The sequence below is a fragment of the Petromyzon marinus genome, chromosome 1 (genome assembly GCF_048934315.1).
Source record: "Petromyzon marinus isolate PM22_M1 ecotype Great Lakes invasive population chromosome 1, UKy_Petmar_22M1.pri1.0, whole genome shotgun sequence".
Lineage (NCBI taxonomy): Eukaryota > Metazoa > Chordata > Hyperoartia > Petromyzontiformes > Petromyzontidae > Petromyzon > Petromyzon marinus.
The window spans coordinates 6,937,657-6,953,678 of record NC_133667.1 but is presented as its reverse complement, the minus strand read 5'-3'; the positions used below and the strand labels follow the sequence as shown (position 1 = coordinate 6,953,678).

General features: G+C 40.2%; 1 protein-coding gene across 5 annotated transcripts in view; it reads left to right on the top strand.

Annotated features, from left to right (window-relative positions):
• The window catches only part of LOC116940453 (uncharacterized), a 393,679-nt gene that overhangs the window by 354,106 nt on the left and 23,551 nt on the right, over positions 1 to 16,022 (top strand). For 3 of the 5 annotated variants that reach the window (XM_076055989.1, XM_076056056.1, XM_076056106.1), the window contains exons 54-55: positions 3,695 to 3,753; positions 14,450 to 14,494. In XM_076055989.1, coding sequence (XP_075912104.1) covers positions 3,695 to 3,753; positions 14,450 to 14,494 — 104 coding nt within the window. The remainder of the gene's footprint in view (positions 1 to 3,694; positions 3,754 to 14,449; positions 14,495 to 16,022) is intronic. The other 2 variants (XM_076056201.1, XM_076056147.1) reach the window with 1 other exon arrangement.

The following is a 16,022-nucleotide window of genomic DNA, read 5'->3' as shown; positions in this document are numbered from 1 at the left end:
AACTTATCGTAATCCTTGACTTTGCAAGCGACTCAAAACATCGCGATAAATGTAGAATACAACTTTCAGCGATACTCTGTCGGTCCATGACGAACTCAGCCATGCCTCGGAGTCTGCTCGTCGCAGTACTCTGCTAAAAACGAAAACAAAAGACGAACACCGCCACTCGTGGCTTCTGCTGATGCCGCTCCTTGTCGATGTGCCAGTCACGGGGGCAAGTTCCCGGAGCCTGCCGCTTGCAGTCTGCTCTATGCGTGTCGTGTCACTGTTTATATCTGCAATTCTCTCCCCTCTCTGTGCGTCTCTTGCGAGGAAAAAAAAACAGATGCCCTCTGTCATGCTCTCCCCCCGCGGCCAGGCTTGATTGCCCCCCCCCTTCTTCCCTTGGTGACCCTAGACGGGCTGTTTTCCATCAAAGTTCATGCTTTGTTTGCATTCCCCCACCCTTCTCCATGGTCTCCGCTAAATTGAGGGGGGGCACTCAACCTTCATACGTATTTTATGGCTACCATGTTTTTTCTCACATTGTTGGGAGAGAAAGGCGGCCGGGGAGGCTCCGATTCCATGGAATACATATTATCTGGTCTTGTGTGTTTGACATATTTTCTTGTATCTCTTTTGAGTTACCCTCGGTATAATCTCGTGGTTATTATTTGGTTTATGTTTAACCAAGATTTGTAATGCCCCTCGTTGTTACCACCACTATTCCGAGGGTTTTGCCAAGCTTTGTTATAATTCTGTGTCGCCAGGGTTCGGTGTTTTATTCTAGAGTTATATTTTGATATCCCGAGGCTGGAGATATAACCAAGCCCTCACTTTCTTGACTGCCAGAATTCACATTCCTTGTTTCTCTTGGTGAAATTACATAGATAGAATGATACAATACAAAATAAAATAAGTAATATTGCAGTCTAAAATGTCGACTTATTCTTATAGTCAAGATTCGAACTTTTACCGTATTAAAAAAATCCAATTATCATGTCTGTTTGTCCCTGCTATGTGCCTGTGTTTTATGGCTCTGGAGATTTGTTTGTGAACTGTCCAAAACGTTTGGGGAGGTCGTGTCATATGGTCATCTGACAACCTGGAGATTTCCCAGTTCGTCGTTAACCTTCCTTTGCCCCGGAGTTTGTTATTTAATGTTTTTTTATGACCTCCAGATGCTTGGTGTGGCTTATGAGAGGTAGCGGGGTGAGGGTGCTTGTTTAATTTATATATTTAGTATAATTTTAAATATATATTGGCAGCATTATTCCTAATATGAAATTATGAAAAAAGGCCTATATATACAACATATTACACGTTTTTTACACATTCATTGCATTCTGCAGTAAACCGTTACAGGCGCTTTACTTTCGGAACCGGTAATCAATAATATGAACAGTTAACATTTACTGGTTGGTGTTTAGCAACCCTTTTTTACATAATGGCCCGAACTTAGAGTGTATCATGATTGCCAAGCGTCATCATCTATAATAGAGGGGGTTTTTTGGGGTTAGATCTCGTTAAAATATAAATGTGTCCCTAAAACCCGCCACCACCCAACACAGCCAACTAGTAAGGTTGTCACGTGAACAGAACATGCCAATTCGTCATTAGTACAGCACACCGGTGTGTCAGAGAGCCAAGCCACAACATTTACAATCTGAGTACGATGTTCACCAGTAATTACAACTGGCTTCATCAGGCGACAGCCAGATTTATGGAGAAGTCCACCTGTTTCGTTTCTTATACAGAGGCGTAGGCATGGTGAGCACACTTCTGCGCTTTTGCGCAAAGTGGGGGGGGGGGATTAATGAGTCAAAGTACATTATGCATGCGCATTATGCAAGCGCTTTGATCTTGTCCTTCCTGTCCATTGTGTGTATTAAAATAGCCATACCAATGGTATTCCCTATTGATTCCCTATTGAAGTATGGTGGCCTTTATAGGCATGCATTTAAACAATGTATTATTTGATGATTCGCTTCCACGCAGTACTAAGTCGGTAGCTATCGGAACGGATACAGTTATTGTTATTTATTTCAATTTTGATAGATTCTCTAATTAGTCTTGGCCAGTAGAAGCTAGTTTTACATAGAACTTCAATTTTATCAAAATAAATTGAGTGTCCTTGTTGGCACGCATCTTCTGCTACTGCTGACAGTTGTATTAGTATTTTTATATTTATTTGATGTTTTTTTTTGTCTCGTGCTGATCATTCGTCCTGTTTGCCCAACATAGCATTTGCCACAAGTGCAGTTAATCCTGTACACACCTGTTGATAGCTTTGGTAATACATCTTTTGAACCATATATTAATTTCTATATTTTATGTACCGTGCCAAATCTGACTCGGATGTTTTGTTTTTCCAAACATCTGGCTAGTTTATCATTACTCCCGCAATGTACGGGATTTTGATCATTTTAATTACTTGGGCAGTTTCAATGCTCGTGTTATTTGATTTGGTTTTGGCATTGAATGCCCTGTTGATTTGTGCATCATCTGTTTGTCACTTGCCCTGTGCCACAAGGTTCTGTCCTAGTTCCTATGCTTTTTTTAATTTACATGCCTGATGTATTGGAATTAGTAGGCAAAAAATGGAGTGAATACACACATTTGCAGGACTCAGCCATATGTGAGCCTAGTAACAGTGGCATCTGCCATGTTTCTTGAACAGTGTTCAATGTTCGTCGCTTGATGGCATCTAATCACCTGAATAAAAGACATTTGATTTTACTGGGCATTAATACAACGCCTTTATTCGCTGAATAGACGTGGGTTTTGGCTCAACATGGATTCCACTCTCATACCACGAGCTTTCTATAGTTGTAGTCATGGAATTCTAGTCGCACCTGAAGTCCAGCTGGCACAAGAGGTGGCCTCGATCAGAAAGGCCTGCTTTGATAACTCCCAACAGCTGCGACCTATCCACTAATCTCTTAAAACGGAGGCAGCTGCAACACTCAGCTTGCATGTCCCTGTTGTAACAGTTTCTTGGTGGGCATAACCATGAAAGTGAAGAATCAACTGCAGATTGTTATAAATGCAGCAGCTAGACTGCTTACTATCACAAGGTTTACGACCATGGACTCCAGAAGCGGATGCAAGAAGACAACACCTTGTTGGATTATGTTTCCTTGGAGTGTAACGTCTTCTGGTCCCACATTGTGTGATGTATAAACTTTACCTAAAATTTGTACAAGTAACTATACAGTTATGCACCTAACTTTGTCAGACCTATGCATGCCTGTCACCATCAACATCCACAGGGATATATTTGGTTGTGTTTTACTAATAATATTCGTTAAGCTTGTTTGTATTTTTAATTGTACATATCCATTTAACATTCTGGCTTTAGTTAATGAGAGTTCATTTTATTTATTGAGATGTGTTGCTATATATACATGTATAGTGTTACATTTTAAACATAAAGAATTGTATTTACATGTCAATGGTTAATTATATAATTAAACAAGAGCTGAATATATAATGTTAATTTATAATGAACTTTTCTATGGTGCACATATGTTATATGTTACATATGTTATGTTCACATCATTTCAAGTGTAAATATGGCATATGTTTATTGTTAAAATATATATTAGTTAAAAATTGCACTACACTAAGGTGTTGGTTAGCCTGTCAATTTATCATTAAATGATGTAAACTTCTAGAGCCTTAACTTACACCAAATCTGTGATTTTTTTTGCAGATACTCAAAAGACACAGTGGGAAGACCCTCGTTTACAAAATTGTGGCGCAACAGGCCCCGTAAGTAACTTTTAAAACACTTTGATTGAACAGTTTGAGTATTGGAGATAGAGAGATATGCAGGGTTTAACTAAAATCCTTATATTTTTAAACCTGAATGTCCACAGTTAACTTCTGGTGGTTGACCACCACGTGTACTTGGCCACCTTAGGATTTAACCAAGTACCTAATGTGAGGAAGGCATCTGAAAAGTTGAATTACTGACTGTTTACTATGTATAGTATGGTACTATATAGGGAAGTATTGACACCATGACCACTTTCCTTACCAAATTGCTTCCATAACTATGTAGGCAGCTGCAGCACACTTCTCTGGATTCTGCTCTTACATCACAGACTGCTTTTACATTTCCATAGGACTTCCTTCCTCTCAGAATCCCTGTGCTATGGCTGTGTCACAGTGCTCCATTCTTAACCCACTGCTCTTCTCAATACATCTCCTCCTGTAAGGAAAAAACATCTCTCCAACTCCAACATCAATCAATATGTTCATGCCGATGACACCCGTCTATACGTATTCATTAAGTCTACACACTCAATCTCACTGTTAACTCATATCATGCATTTATGCAGTCCCATCCTAGATTAGTTCAACCTCTTTCCAAAACTAAAGCAACCCCCCAAAGATGCAAATGTCTGCTCTCAACAAAGACTCCACTTGGAGTGTTCACCTCCTTGTATGTATGTAGAACATATTTTGCACCGTATGTAGCCAGTGCTAAATCGGATGTGCGGGGGAAGGACAAACTAAAACACAAAAAGCAGTTCTAAATAAATTAGTTTTCAAACTGCAGTATCATACTGATGACATGGGTGTACGGACAGTCCGACTTATGATGGGGTTCCACTCCTGAGACCCGTTCAAACGTCATAATAAATAATTTACTATATTTAAATTCACATACGGTCAGTGTTATAACATGTGTTACGGTTCAAAAGGGAAGCCTTGGTTAAACTCATAAATAAGAAAAAATCGTATAAATTTGCATGTAATACTATAATACATAGTGTATAGTAAACACATTAATAAAACACGAATAGAAAGGGCGCAATGAATTCCCACATTTGCATACATACACAGTAATCCCCAGTATGGCCTTCACAGGCTGTTGGGGCAAGTGCTGTTAGTGAGCAGCGCTTATGAAGGCCAGAACAGCACATGACGGGGTAGGTGGCTAGCACCATGCCCGGCAGAGTCAACCTGGAGGAGGCCCATGACCCATTCAGTGAACGGGAATCAAATATGGGTCACCAGGTTGGTAGCACAGCATGCTAACAATTGCACTACCGCTCCCCACACGGAGGGGGGGGGGCATGCGCGCACGCAATCACACTCACTATCACACACGCGCATGATCACACACACATCACAGGATCCCTTCACTTCACAAATTAGTTCCGCAGTTCATTTTGCAATTGTGAGTTCGCGTTTTTAAATATAATTGTCATGGAAGCTGGTTTGAAAGTCGGGTGTTTGTAAGCCGAAGACTGCTTGTACTCAATCTTAGTCACCATTGACTTGTAGAATTCATTCTCCCACATGTCTCAACTCTGTAGGACCTTCTGTCTCCGTGTGACATTTCCTGCAACCATTTAATTGACCAATCTGCTGCCAAGACTTATTTTTTATCCAATCCATGATTCCTGGGATCCAATCACTTGCATCCACATCCAATACAGATAAACTTACCGTTTCTGGTTTTAATTACTGCAAAATACTTTTATTTTATATCGTGCCATTCATGCCAATAGCATTCCATAACGCTGCACATGAATTTTAAGGACCAAATCCCATATGGAGCCGCTACCAAGCTAAATAAAAAAAAATAACAATAAAAAATAGCACCAAAAGAAAAAAAGTTATTACAAATAAATTAGTCCATTATGTCACATCCCAGACCACGATCCCAATTTCCCAACCAAACCAGGACACCTTCACATGCGGGACGGTAGAGTGCCAAAAAGTTACAACTAATTAATACCAATGGGTCCAATGTCCAAAACATTATTACCTATTTTTCAGTGTATACCTGGATGAATAAAAAGGCCTTTAGTTCAAATTTGAACATGATGGAGTTGATTTGAATGTGGAGTGGGAGGGTTTTCCAGTCCGCTGGGGGGTGCACGTGAGAAAGCTCGTCCACCAATGGTTTTAGCTTTTATTTTTGGGGTGGATAGCTGACCTAGAGAAGATAAACTGAAAACCCGGGGAGGGGAGTCAAGTGAAATCAGAGGGGAAAGATAGGCAGGGGCAAGCTCGAGAAGGATTTTGAAAACAGTGAGTGTAATCTTGAAGGTGATTCTGGACTGAATAGGTAGCCAGTGGTGGGATCGTAAAATGGGTGTAATATGATGATGCTTACGGGTACGAGTGAGTATTCTTGCAGCTGGATTTTGAACGTACTGCACACGATGGACGAGAGACGGGAAAACCTAATAAGCATATAATTTCAGAGGTCTAGCCTGGAAGTTACAAATGTATTAATATTTTTCTGCATTTATATCGGGAAGACAGTTGCAAATACGAGATATTTTGCGAAGATGAAAGTAAGCGGTCTTGAACATAGTAAAAGTGGGAATAAAAGGAGAGGTTAGATTTAAAAATGAAGCCCAGATGTCGTGCCTGTTGATTAATATAGAGATCACAGTCAAGCAGGTCAGTAGATTGCTGGTAGGTAATTGATGTTTTCCACAACTAAGGGGAGAAATTCGATTTTTGTGTTATTTTGTTGAAGAAAAATGGCTGCAATCAGTCAGAAACTGCAGTAAGACAGGGTGGAAAGTGGGTTTAAATATGATTCATTGAAACTAATATAAATCTGTGTATCAGGATAGAAATGGTGTTTGATACCGAAGCTTGTAATGAGTTTGCCAAGAAGAAGAATATATGTGGTGAATAGAAGAGGACCCAGAATAGATCCTTGGGGAACACAACAAAGGAGAGGCTTGTGAAAGGATGTGACACCATTTATGGAAACGTAATACACCCGATCAGAAAAATAAGAAGAGAGGCAAGTTAGAAAAGTATCGGAGCAGCCAACATGGCTGTGACCGCGCTCGAGAAGAATAGAATGATCAAGTCTCAAATGCAGAGAATAAATCCAGGAGAACCAAGTAAGAAATAGATCCAGAGTCAGTAGATACGATCATTTGAAACAAGAATTAAAGCAGTTTCAGTTGACATCATTAGACCTCCTTTGCCAGTATCAAAGTATAATAATAGGGTTTATCCCCTTTTTTCTGACAACAAAACTGAAACCTTTTTACGAGGAATAATGTGTACATTAACCACAATACTTGTGGTCAAAATGCAAACAAAAAACACACTCTGATAATATATGCATTGTCCTTGAAACTGATTGGTCCACACCAGAGACAGCTTTTTTTGCCTTGTCTCAATTGGTGTTAGACTATAGGATGCCAAAATGCATACAGCTCAAAGACAATGCACTATCAAAGTAATGAGGGCTCGGGTAAGCATCTACATCATTAGACCTCCTTTGCCAGTACCAAAGTAGAATAATAGGGTTTTTCCCCTTTTTTCTGGCAACAAAACTGAAACCTTTTTACAAGGATTCATGTCTGCATTAACCACACTACCTGCAGTCAAAATGCAAACAAAAAACATACTATGATAATATATGCATTGACCTTGAAACTGATTAGTCCACACCAATGCCGTCCCTTGGTGTGGACCAATCAGTTTCAAGGACAATACATATATTATCATAGTATGTTTTTTGTTTGCATTTTGACTGCAGGTATTGTGGTTAATGCAGACATGAATCCTTGTAAAAAGGTTTCAGTTTTGTTGCCAGAAAAAAGGGAAAAAACCCTATTATTACATTTTGGTACTGGCAAAGGAGGTCTAATGATGAAATATATGCATTGTATTTGAAACTGATTGGTCCACACCAGAGACAGCTTACTTTTGAGCCTCGTCTCTAGGCCTCGGCAAGGTAAGGTAAAAACAACGAGCCTACCTTTACCCTACCTTTTACCTTACCACAATACAATCACTCTACTCTACCTTTTACTCTTTAGCAGGTAAGGTAAAAGGTAAAAAGCAACGAGCCTACCTTTACCCTACCTTTTACCCTTACCGCATACAAATTACCCGATGACAGGGTAATTACTGGGGTACTACACATGAAAAAGGTTTATAACGGTAAAAGGAGGTAGAGCGCTTTATTCATATAGAATACTCTCGATGATTCCTATTTTACACGCTTGTCGTTGTTGTCGTTGTTATCGTTGTTGTATCCTCAAATCTTGTAACTCAATTTTAACCCAATTCCCGATGTGGTATCGACTGCAAACTTGGTATACTTATGTCATACTGATGACAATACTATATTCTATCATAAAAAAAATATATATTTTTAAACATTATTTTTTATATGTTATGTTTCGGCTTGGGTCTAATTGTCCATGCTCAACTGACGTTGGCTGTAATTGACCACGGTCCCTTCCGTTATGGCAAGCCTCGGGGCCACTTCCTGGAGTCGTGGAGTTCTGCCATTACTAGTACATTTCATAACAGCGTGTTTAAAAAAAGTGTTTTTAAATATTACTTATTAAATGGAAGCCACGGACTGCACCACGGAGCTTTTAGCGGTAAACAAGGTACTGTATTTACCGGGTAATACTTCGCGCTACCTTTACCCTATCGGGTAATTCTTCGGAGCTACCTTTACCCTACCTTTTACCTAACCCCTTGGCATGTCGACACCTTTACCCTTTTACCCGGTAAAAATGGTAAATTACCTTACCTTGCCGAGGCCTACTCGTCTCAATTGGTGCTAGAAAAAAGGGGATAAACCCTATTATTATACTTTGGTATTGGCAAAGGAGGTCTAATGATGTAGATGCTTACCCCGAGCCCTCATTACTTTGATAGTGCATTGTCTTTGAGCTGTATGCCTTTTGGCGTCCTCTGGTCGAGCACCAATTGGGTCGAGGCTCAAAAGAAAGCTGTCTCTGGTGTGGACCAATCAGTTTCAAGGACAATGCATATATTATCAGTGTATTTTTTGTTTGCATTTTGACCAGAAGTATTGTGGTTAATGCACGCATGATTCCTCGTAAAAAGGTTTCAGTTTTGTTGTCAGAAAAAAGGGGAAAACCCCTATTATTACAGTTTCAGTTGAGTGATTTTTCCGAAAAACAAATGGAACTTGGTCCTAAAGGGTATGTTTAAGATGGTGTATTATATGATTATACGAGCGGGAAGCACCCGGCGTAAAATATATATTGAAAAACTTCTCAAAACTTCCAAACATAACATATACAAATGAAAAAAAACTTTGAGCATTACCTCATTAATAAAAATTTAATTAAAACCCAACGCACGGTGGAAAAAAAACTTACGCTCGCGCGCCAAGGTTTGATTCTTTAGATCGCGCAAAGGAATCGAAGGTTGTAGATTCATTTCGAATCGGCCTATTCCCGTTTAATCGATACCACAAACGCTCACCAGATATCGATTCTCGCCACACACTTCATGGTCATCCCCCCCCAAATATAAAAGACAATTTTTATACGTTTTACATTGTGTACAGTATGGGAGCTAGCCACATGGCAAATTAAAAGTTTGTTAGCTATTTCCCCCCCCCCACCAGCCGCGCATTTGTGTGTGGGGGGGATGCGTGACGTCATCAGGCACACTGCATCACGCTGCCACATGCGGGTGACATGACAGAGATGTGACATCACCGCTCAAATGCGTGACGCCCCCCCCCCAACAAAAAAATATACAAAAGTGTATTTTTATAATTTTTGCATGGTGTACAGTCTGGAAAGTATCCACATAGCAAATTTCCAGTTTGTTGCATGTCGGGAAGTACGCTAAACATTTTGAACAGACACACATTCACAAATTTCCCTTATATATAGATGACACATTCGATGACCTTCGATAACAATGGAAGATTTGAAATAGGGGGTAGTTTGCGGGCTTATCAGGATTAAGTTATGGATATTTGACGATTGGGGTGGCAGCAACTACCTTAAGTGCAGATGGAAATACCAGGGAGCATAGAGATCCATTAATAATTTAAATTAAACAGCTGAACATGGAACAATTAATGAAGAAGGCAAAGGGTCAAGATTCAGTTTTTTTTTAGTTTTTCAATGTTAATAATGTCATTTTCGGAACTAAGGTCCAAGCAGGGAGGGCTCGAGGACATCTGTGTCTGATGGAAGAAATACATTTCTCACAATGAGCTACATATGCAGTTAGAGCAAAGGGATGTATTTTTTGATGGATAAGTGAACTAATGGTTTTGTATATCTTCTTTGGTTCTTTCGGTAAAGTCACGTAGAATGATAATAAAATAACACAATAAAATTCTCACGACGTTTTGGCCACAACGCATTGACCAGGTTTGAATAATCGTCAGTTTTGACTTTGATAAGCAATTGATGGTGATTTAAGGTCGTTGTTACAAATCTACAAATGAACTTCAAGACCCGGTTTTCTACATTTTCTCTCTATGTAAATCTTGTAAAATGGGAGACAATTTATTTACATTAATCAAGACGGAATTTGCATCAGTGAGGTGAGACAAATAGGAGAGAACTCTATACTTCTGCGAAATCGAAACCTTTTTATCATGGGGAAATTTAATAATTATGGGAGTAGAATTCTTAAGCCTCTCTAAAAATTCAACAGTTTCTTCCAAAATATATCATGTAACATTTGGCATGGACGAAGGTTTAAAGATGCCACGTAGCATTGACAGTGAAGCAATGCCAGATTAAAGTATAAATAATTGTTATATATCAACACTAGCTTTACTACCCGGCTTCACCCAAGACTTGGATTCTTGTCTTGGATCATTACACGGCCTATTGGGGGGGGGGGATGCGTGACGTCATCAGGCACACTGTGTCACGCTGCCACATGCGGGTGACATGACAGAGATGTGACGTCACCAGTCGCTTGCCGTGCAAAATATCCATTATTGCGCCCCCCCCCAAAAAAATATAGAAAAGTCTATTCTTATACTTTTTGCATTGTGTACAGACTGGAAGCTACCCATATGCCAAATTTCAAGTTTGTTGCATGTTGAGAAGTATGCTAAACATTTCAAACAGACACGCATTCACAAATTTCCCTTTTATATGTATATATAATGAAAATAATGGAAAAACAGAACGAGGCGGCAAAGCGAGAAATGTAACACTGAGCTCAATAACTATCCAACACAAATTACTTGTAAACGCAATTTTCTAAATGATCCATTATTAATCCTATACTCTTCATGAGTGATATGTACTCTTCCCAGTATAATAGCCTTAAAGGAATTCCCCTTCTGTCCAGAGAACAACAGCCTTGTACTCACATAAACTGACACTCACATAAACTGTGTGCCCAGTGAAAAGGAGTATACTTTATACTTGTGGGAACAACTGTGGGGCAATTGTGTGTTTTTGCACATTACATTGGTCAGAATATTTCTTCTGTTATCCGAATAAGTTATTATAGGTCGAAAAGCACAATAAATTATATGTGAAAATAGTTCAACTTGTTAGAGGATGCCATATGCTACCTGCAGTAATATAAAAAGGGGACATATACTTATTTATCGATGAATGCCACACCAACGCTTGTGCCTCTTTTCAGGCGGGTCCTGCATTGGTTTGAATTTTAATATAATCTCAGGTTTATATTAAAATTCAAGTGATAGGAAGCTACCCTTGCTGCTGTAAAGCCCCTACCAACGATACACGAACTGGACAATTCCAACCTTGAAGGAACTTGACAACGCCATCAACTCAGTAGTCAGTGGCAAGTCCCCGGGACAGGACGGCATGACACCTGAGGTACTGAAATGTGCGAAACCTGCCATTCTCACAAAACTCCATGAACTTATCTGCCAGTGCTAGGAATAAGGAGCAATGCCGCAAGACATGAGAGACTCCAACATCATCACCCTATATAAAAACAAGGGTGGCCGTGGGGACTGCAATAACTACCGTGGCATCTCCCTGCTGAGCATTTTGGGGAAAACCTTTGCCCGTGTGGTCCTCAGCAGGTTACAGATACTAGCTGAGAGGACGTATCCTGAGGCTCAGTGTGGCTTCAGAGCAGGAAGGTCCACAATTGACATGCTCTTCTCCTTGCGTCAGCTACAGGAGAAATGTCGAGAACAGAGAATGCCCCTGTACTTGGCATTCATTGATCTTACAAAAGCCTTTGACCTCATCAGTAGGGGATGCCTTTTCAAACTCCTCAAAGTGATCGGCTGCCCACCGAAGCTGCTGGCAGTCATCTCCTCTTTCCATTACAACATGAAAGGAACAATACAGCACAGCGGCACCACCTCAGAGGAATTCCCCATACTCAGCGGTGTAAAGCAGGGGTGTGTGCTTGCCCCAACACTGTTTGGCATCTTTTTCTCACTTATGCTCACACATGCCTTTGGGACAGCAGAAGAGGGAGTCTTTCTCCATGCATGATCTGATGGAAAACTGTTCAATCTTGGCCGTCTCAGATCAAAAACCAAAGTCCGCAGAGTCTTCATCAAAGAACTCCTATTTGCTGATGATGCCGCGCTGACAGCTCACACAGAACAAGGTCTGCAGACACTCATCGACCACCTTGCCAATGCCTGCAACAACTTTGGCCTGACAATCAGTCTGAAAAAGACCAATGTCATGGGCCAGGATGTCAGAGACACCCCTTCCATAAACATTGGCAGCTACACCCTGGAAGTCGTTCAGGACTTCACCTACTTGGGTTCCACCATCATCTGCAATTTGTCCCTTGTCACAGAGATTGACAAGTGCATTGGGAAGGCGTCTACAGCTATGTTCAGGCTGACCAAAAGAGTGTGGGAGAACAAATCTCTAACGCTCAACACCAAAGTACAGGTGTATCAGGCCTGCGTCCTTAGCACCCTCCTCTATGGGTCTGAGTCCTGGACAACATACGCCCATCAAGAACATCGACTAAGCACATTCCACCTCCGATGTCTCAGGCGCATCCTCGGTATCAGATGGCAAGATCGCATTCCCAACACCTCAGTCCTCAACTTGGCCAACATACCCAGCATGTACTCTCTATTCAGTCATAGGCGCCTGAGATGGCTTGGACACATACACCACATGCAGGATGGCAGAATACCCAAGGATGTCTTGTACGGCGAGCTGGCATCAGGCACACGGGTCACTGGTCGCTCAGTCCTGCGCTTCAAAGATGTCTGTAAACGGGACATGAAGAGCTGCGACATCAACCCAAATGACTGGGAGAAAACTGCCGGTGACCGACTCAGCTGGCAGCAGGCTGTGAAAACAGGCCTCAGGAGAGGCGAGGCGAAAAGAAACACTGCTTGGCAGACCAAGAGGGAGCGACGTAAAGAAAAATCAACAGACACCTCTGGAGCTGCCACCGCATTCACTGGCAATTGCTGTGGCAAGGATTGTCACTCAAGGATTGGCCTACTAAGTCATTCTAGGCGCTGAAAACAATACAAGTGACCTCGTAAGGCACGAAAGAATTGTCTCTCGAGACACAAAGGCCGATGAGGAAACTGGAACACTTGGAGAAAACCCACGGGCGTGAGGGGGCACCACTATCCCCGTAATTATGTCAATTAGTATACTTTCTCTACTGCCTTCTGGTGAGCCAGGGAATGGCATCGACGCCAACGGGAAGGGAGTTCATGACATTTGTGTGACCTACCAGCCCTCACTATAACAGTGCTGGATTACTGCCCAGTTAAACGATCAAACAGAATTGTATATTTTCTTCACAGTACTATTTAAAACCTTCAGTTACAAACTTTCATTGGTCGAGGATCAGAAGCAAAAAGTACAGAATGTGCCCCAAAATAAATATTTTTTGGGGAATTTGAAATGTCATATAATATTTGGAGTTGACATCCTTTAAAACCTTCAGATATAAGAAAAATGTTAGGCCTGGGATCAAAATGAAAAAAGGTTCACTCTAGATTTGAAGTTTTCATGACTGCAGGGATCCATACTCTTTGGTTCTTTCGGTAAAGTCATGTAGGTGACTTTACTATGAAGCCATCCAGATATATAAACATAGACATAACTTCAACCGAGAAGATGGATACAAATTTAGCAATCATTGGAAGGATATTATTAACCAGATAAAACCTTAACTGCTTTATGGTGTTGCCTTCATATCCGTCGACCTACCCCCCCCCCCCGGCATTTTGCCTTGCTCGTCTTCTAATCCCTCTAGCAGCGCTCCACTCTCCCTACCCCACACCCCCCCTCTATCTCTCCTCCCTTGCTCCTCCCCCCTCTCTTACCTATTTAGCCTCTTGTCATGGCAGCCCTTTTGCCCACTTCAGCAATTGTTTCTTGCTGTGGTTGTCCCACCTGATGACAGTACGCTTGTGTGTGCGCCCAAAACGTCGTGATTACATTTATTTTATTTTATACCTACGTGACTTTATCGAAAGAACCAAAGAGTATGAAAGAAGGTTCAAATTAATTCCTCCTTTTGGTGGTCCCAAAATCAAAGGTTCTCAGGTATTTCTAGCATGACACAATACAGTATGTGCTCAATTTCAGCTTCTTAGCACTCAATCACACATGGCCATCTATATATGTATCAGATATGAGAATATTAAAACGTATCAAACTATATGAAAATGCAAGAAAATGTATTTTAATTGTTTATTTAACACATTTACAAAATACTTCAATATAATTTTCAGACGTCTACTAATATATTCAAAACAATGGAGAATATGCCCCCTGAGGTAAGTCAATGGATGTGACTGCTTTGTTAGATGTAACCACTTATGGTTGATAACTGTAAAATGAAAGCTACTAAAATATTTTAAGAAGGAGTTTATGTAAGAAATATGTGAAATAATTAGCTTCATTGGCTATTTTACTTGGAAAGATTTAATATTTTTGCCATGTAATTACATTATAGTGCAAAGCATTCGTGTTTAAATTCCAACATTTACTCTGTATGTATTTTGTTTAGTGTCATCACCATACCATTGTTACTATCAACACTATCACCATTATCCCTGTCACAAGTTACTTTTATCATCCTCACTCTTATAATATTTATAACCATAATAATACAAAATCACCGCAATTATTGTCACTCTTTTTACAAACATTATTATAAACAGCTTCATTTCAAGCTTTAGCATTAAATACCTCATCACCAACATCACCTATATGTTGGCTATATGTTACCATAACGCAAACATCGTATAAACATTTTATTCGACATTGCTGCAACCACCATCATAACAAACATATCACCACCACAATCAACATTACCATTGACACCCTACCACCATTACCACCACCCCACGATTTACACAAACACCATAATCAACACCACCACTATCATGACCACCACCGTTACAATCACCCAATCAAATTCCTCAACCAAAACTAAAATTATTTGCCACACCACAACCAATGCCATCATCACCTTAATGAATAAACTCACCACCGTTACCTGGATACAGTCTTGCAGTTTGATTTGTTTTATATATATACATTTCTTATAAGTCATTGAGGATGAATTGCAACCTATACGCAATTGAGAAATGTTCAGTCCTATAAACTGTCAGCAGCTCTTTTATTGCAGATTCTAAGTTAAATGAGCTTAACTAGTATTGGGTGTAAACCTCCACCCCTCAAGCCTTTTTTAACTAAGCCATCAGCAGGATTCATTAGAATCATAGGTAATATCATTGTGTGCTTAAGCAAAGATGCTACTTGCTCACAACTGTGGTATTATACCAAATATATTATCTTACTGCATCCACATCAAGTAAATGTATTTACTACCACAGGTATCCACAACCTCAGGGCAAGGGAATGGGAAAATATAATGCCTGCCTAACACCTCTAGACACTATGCAGAATTGCAAATGCACCCAGACAAGCATCCAGAATCCTGAATTAAGTGTAACACCAGTGTCAACTTGTTTAACATGAATCAGAAAGACCTTAGGTGGGCATTGTGATTACAACATTGCATTACCCCAGTCATGGATACCATTTTTTTATAATTATTAGAGTAGGCACTTTTCAATTTTAAATTTTATTTTTTTCAAGCGAGTGATGAGTTTGTATTTAAACATGTATTTTTGCCAAAGCAGGTGATGCGTGTTTACCCATTTGTATAATTGATTTGTTAAATTGGAGGGAAGGTAATTTTAAAAATGGTTGTTTCCACCTCTCATACACCACAACCACTGTAATGACCACTATTACTACAAACCTCCCCAATGATAATCTTCACAACCACGATGT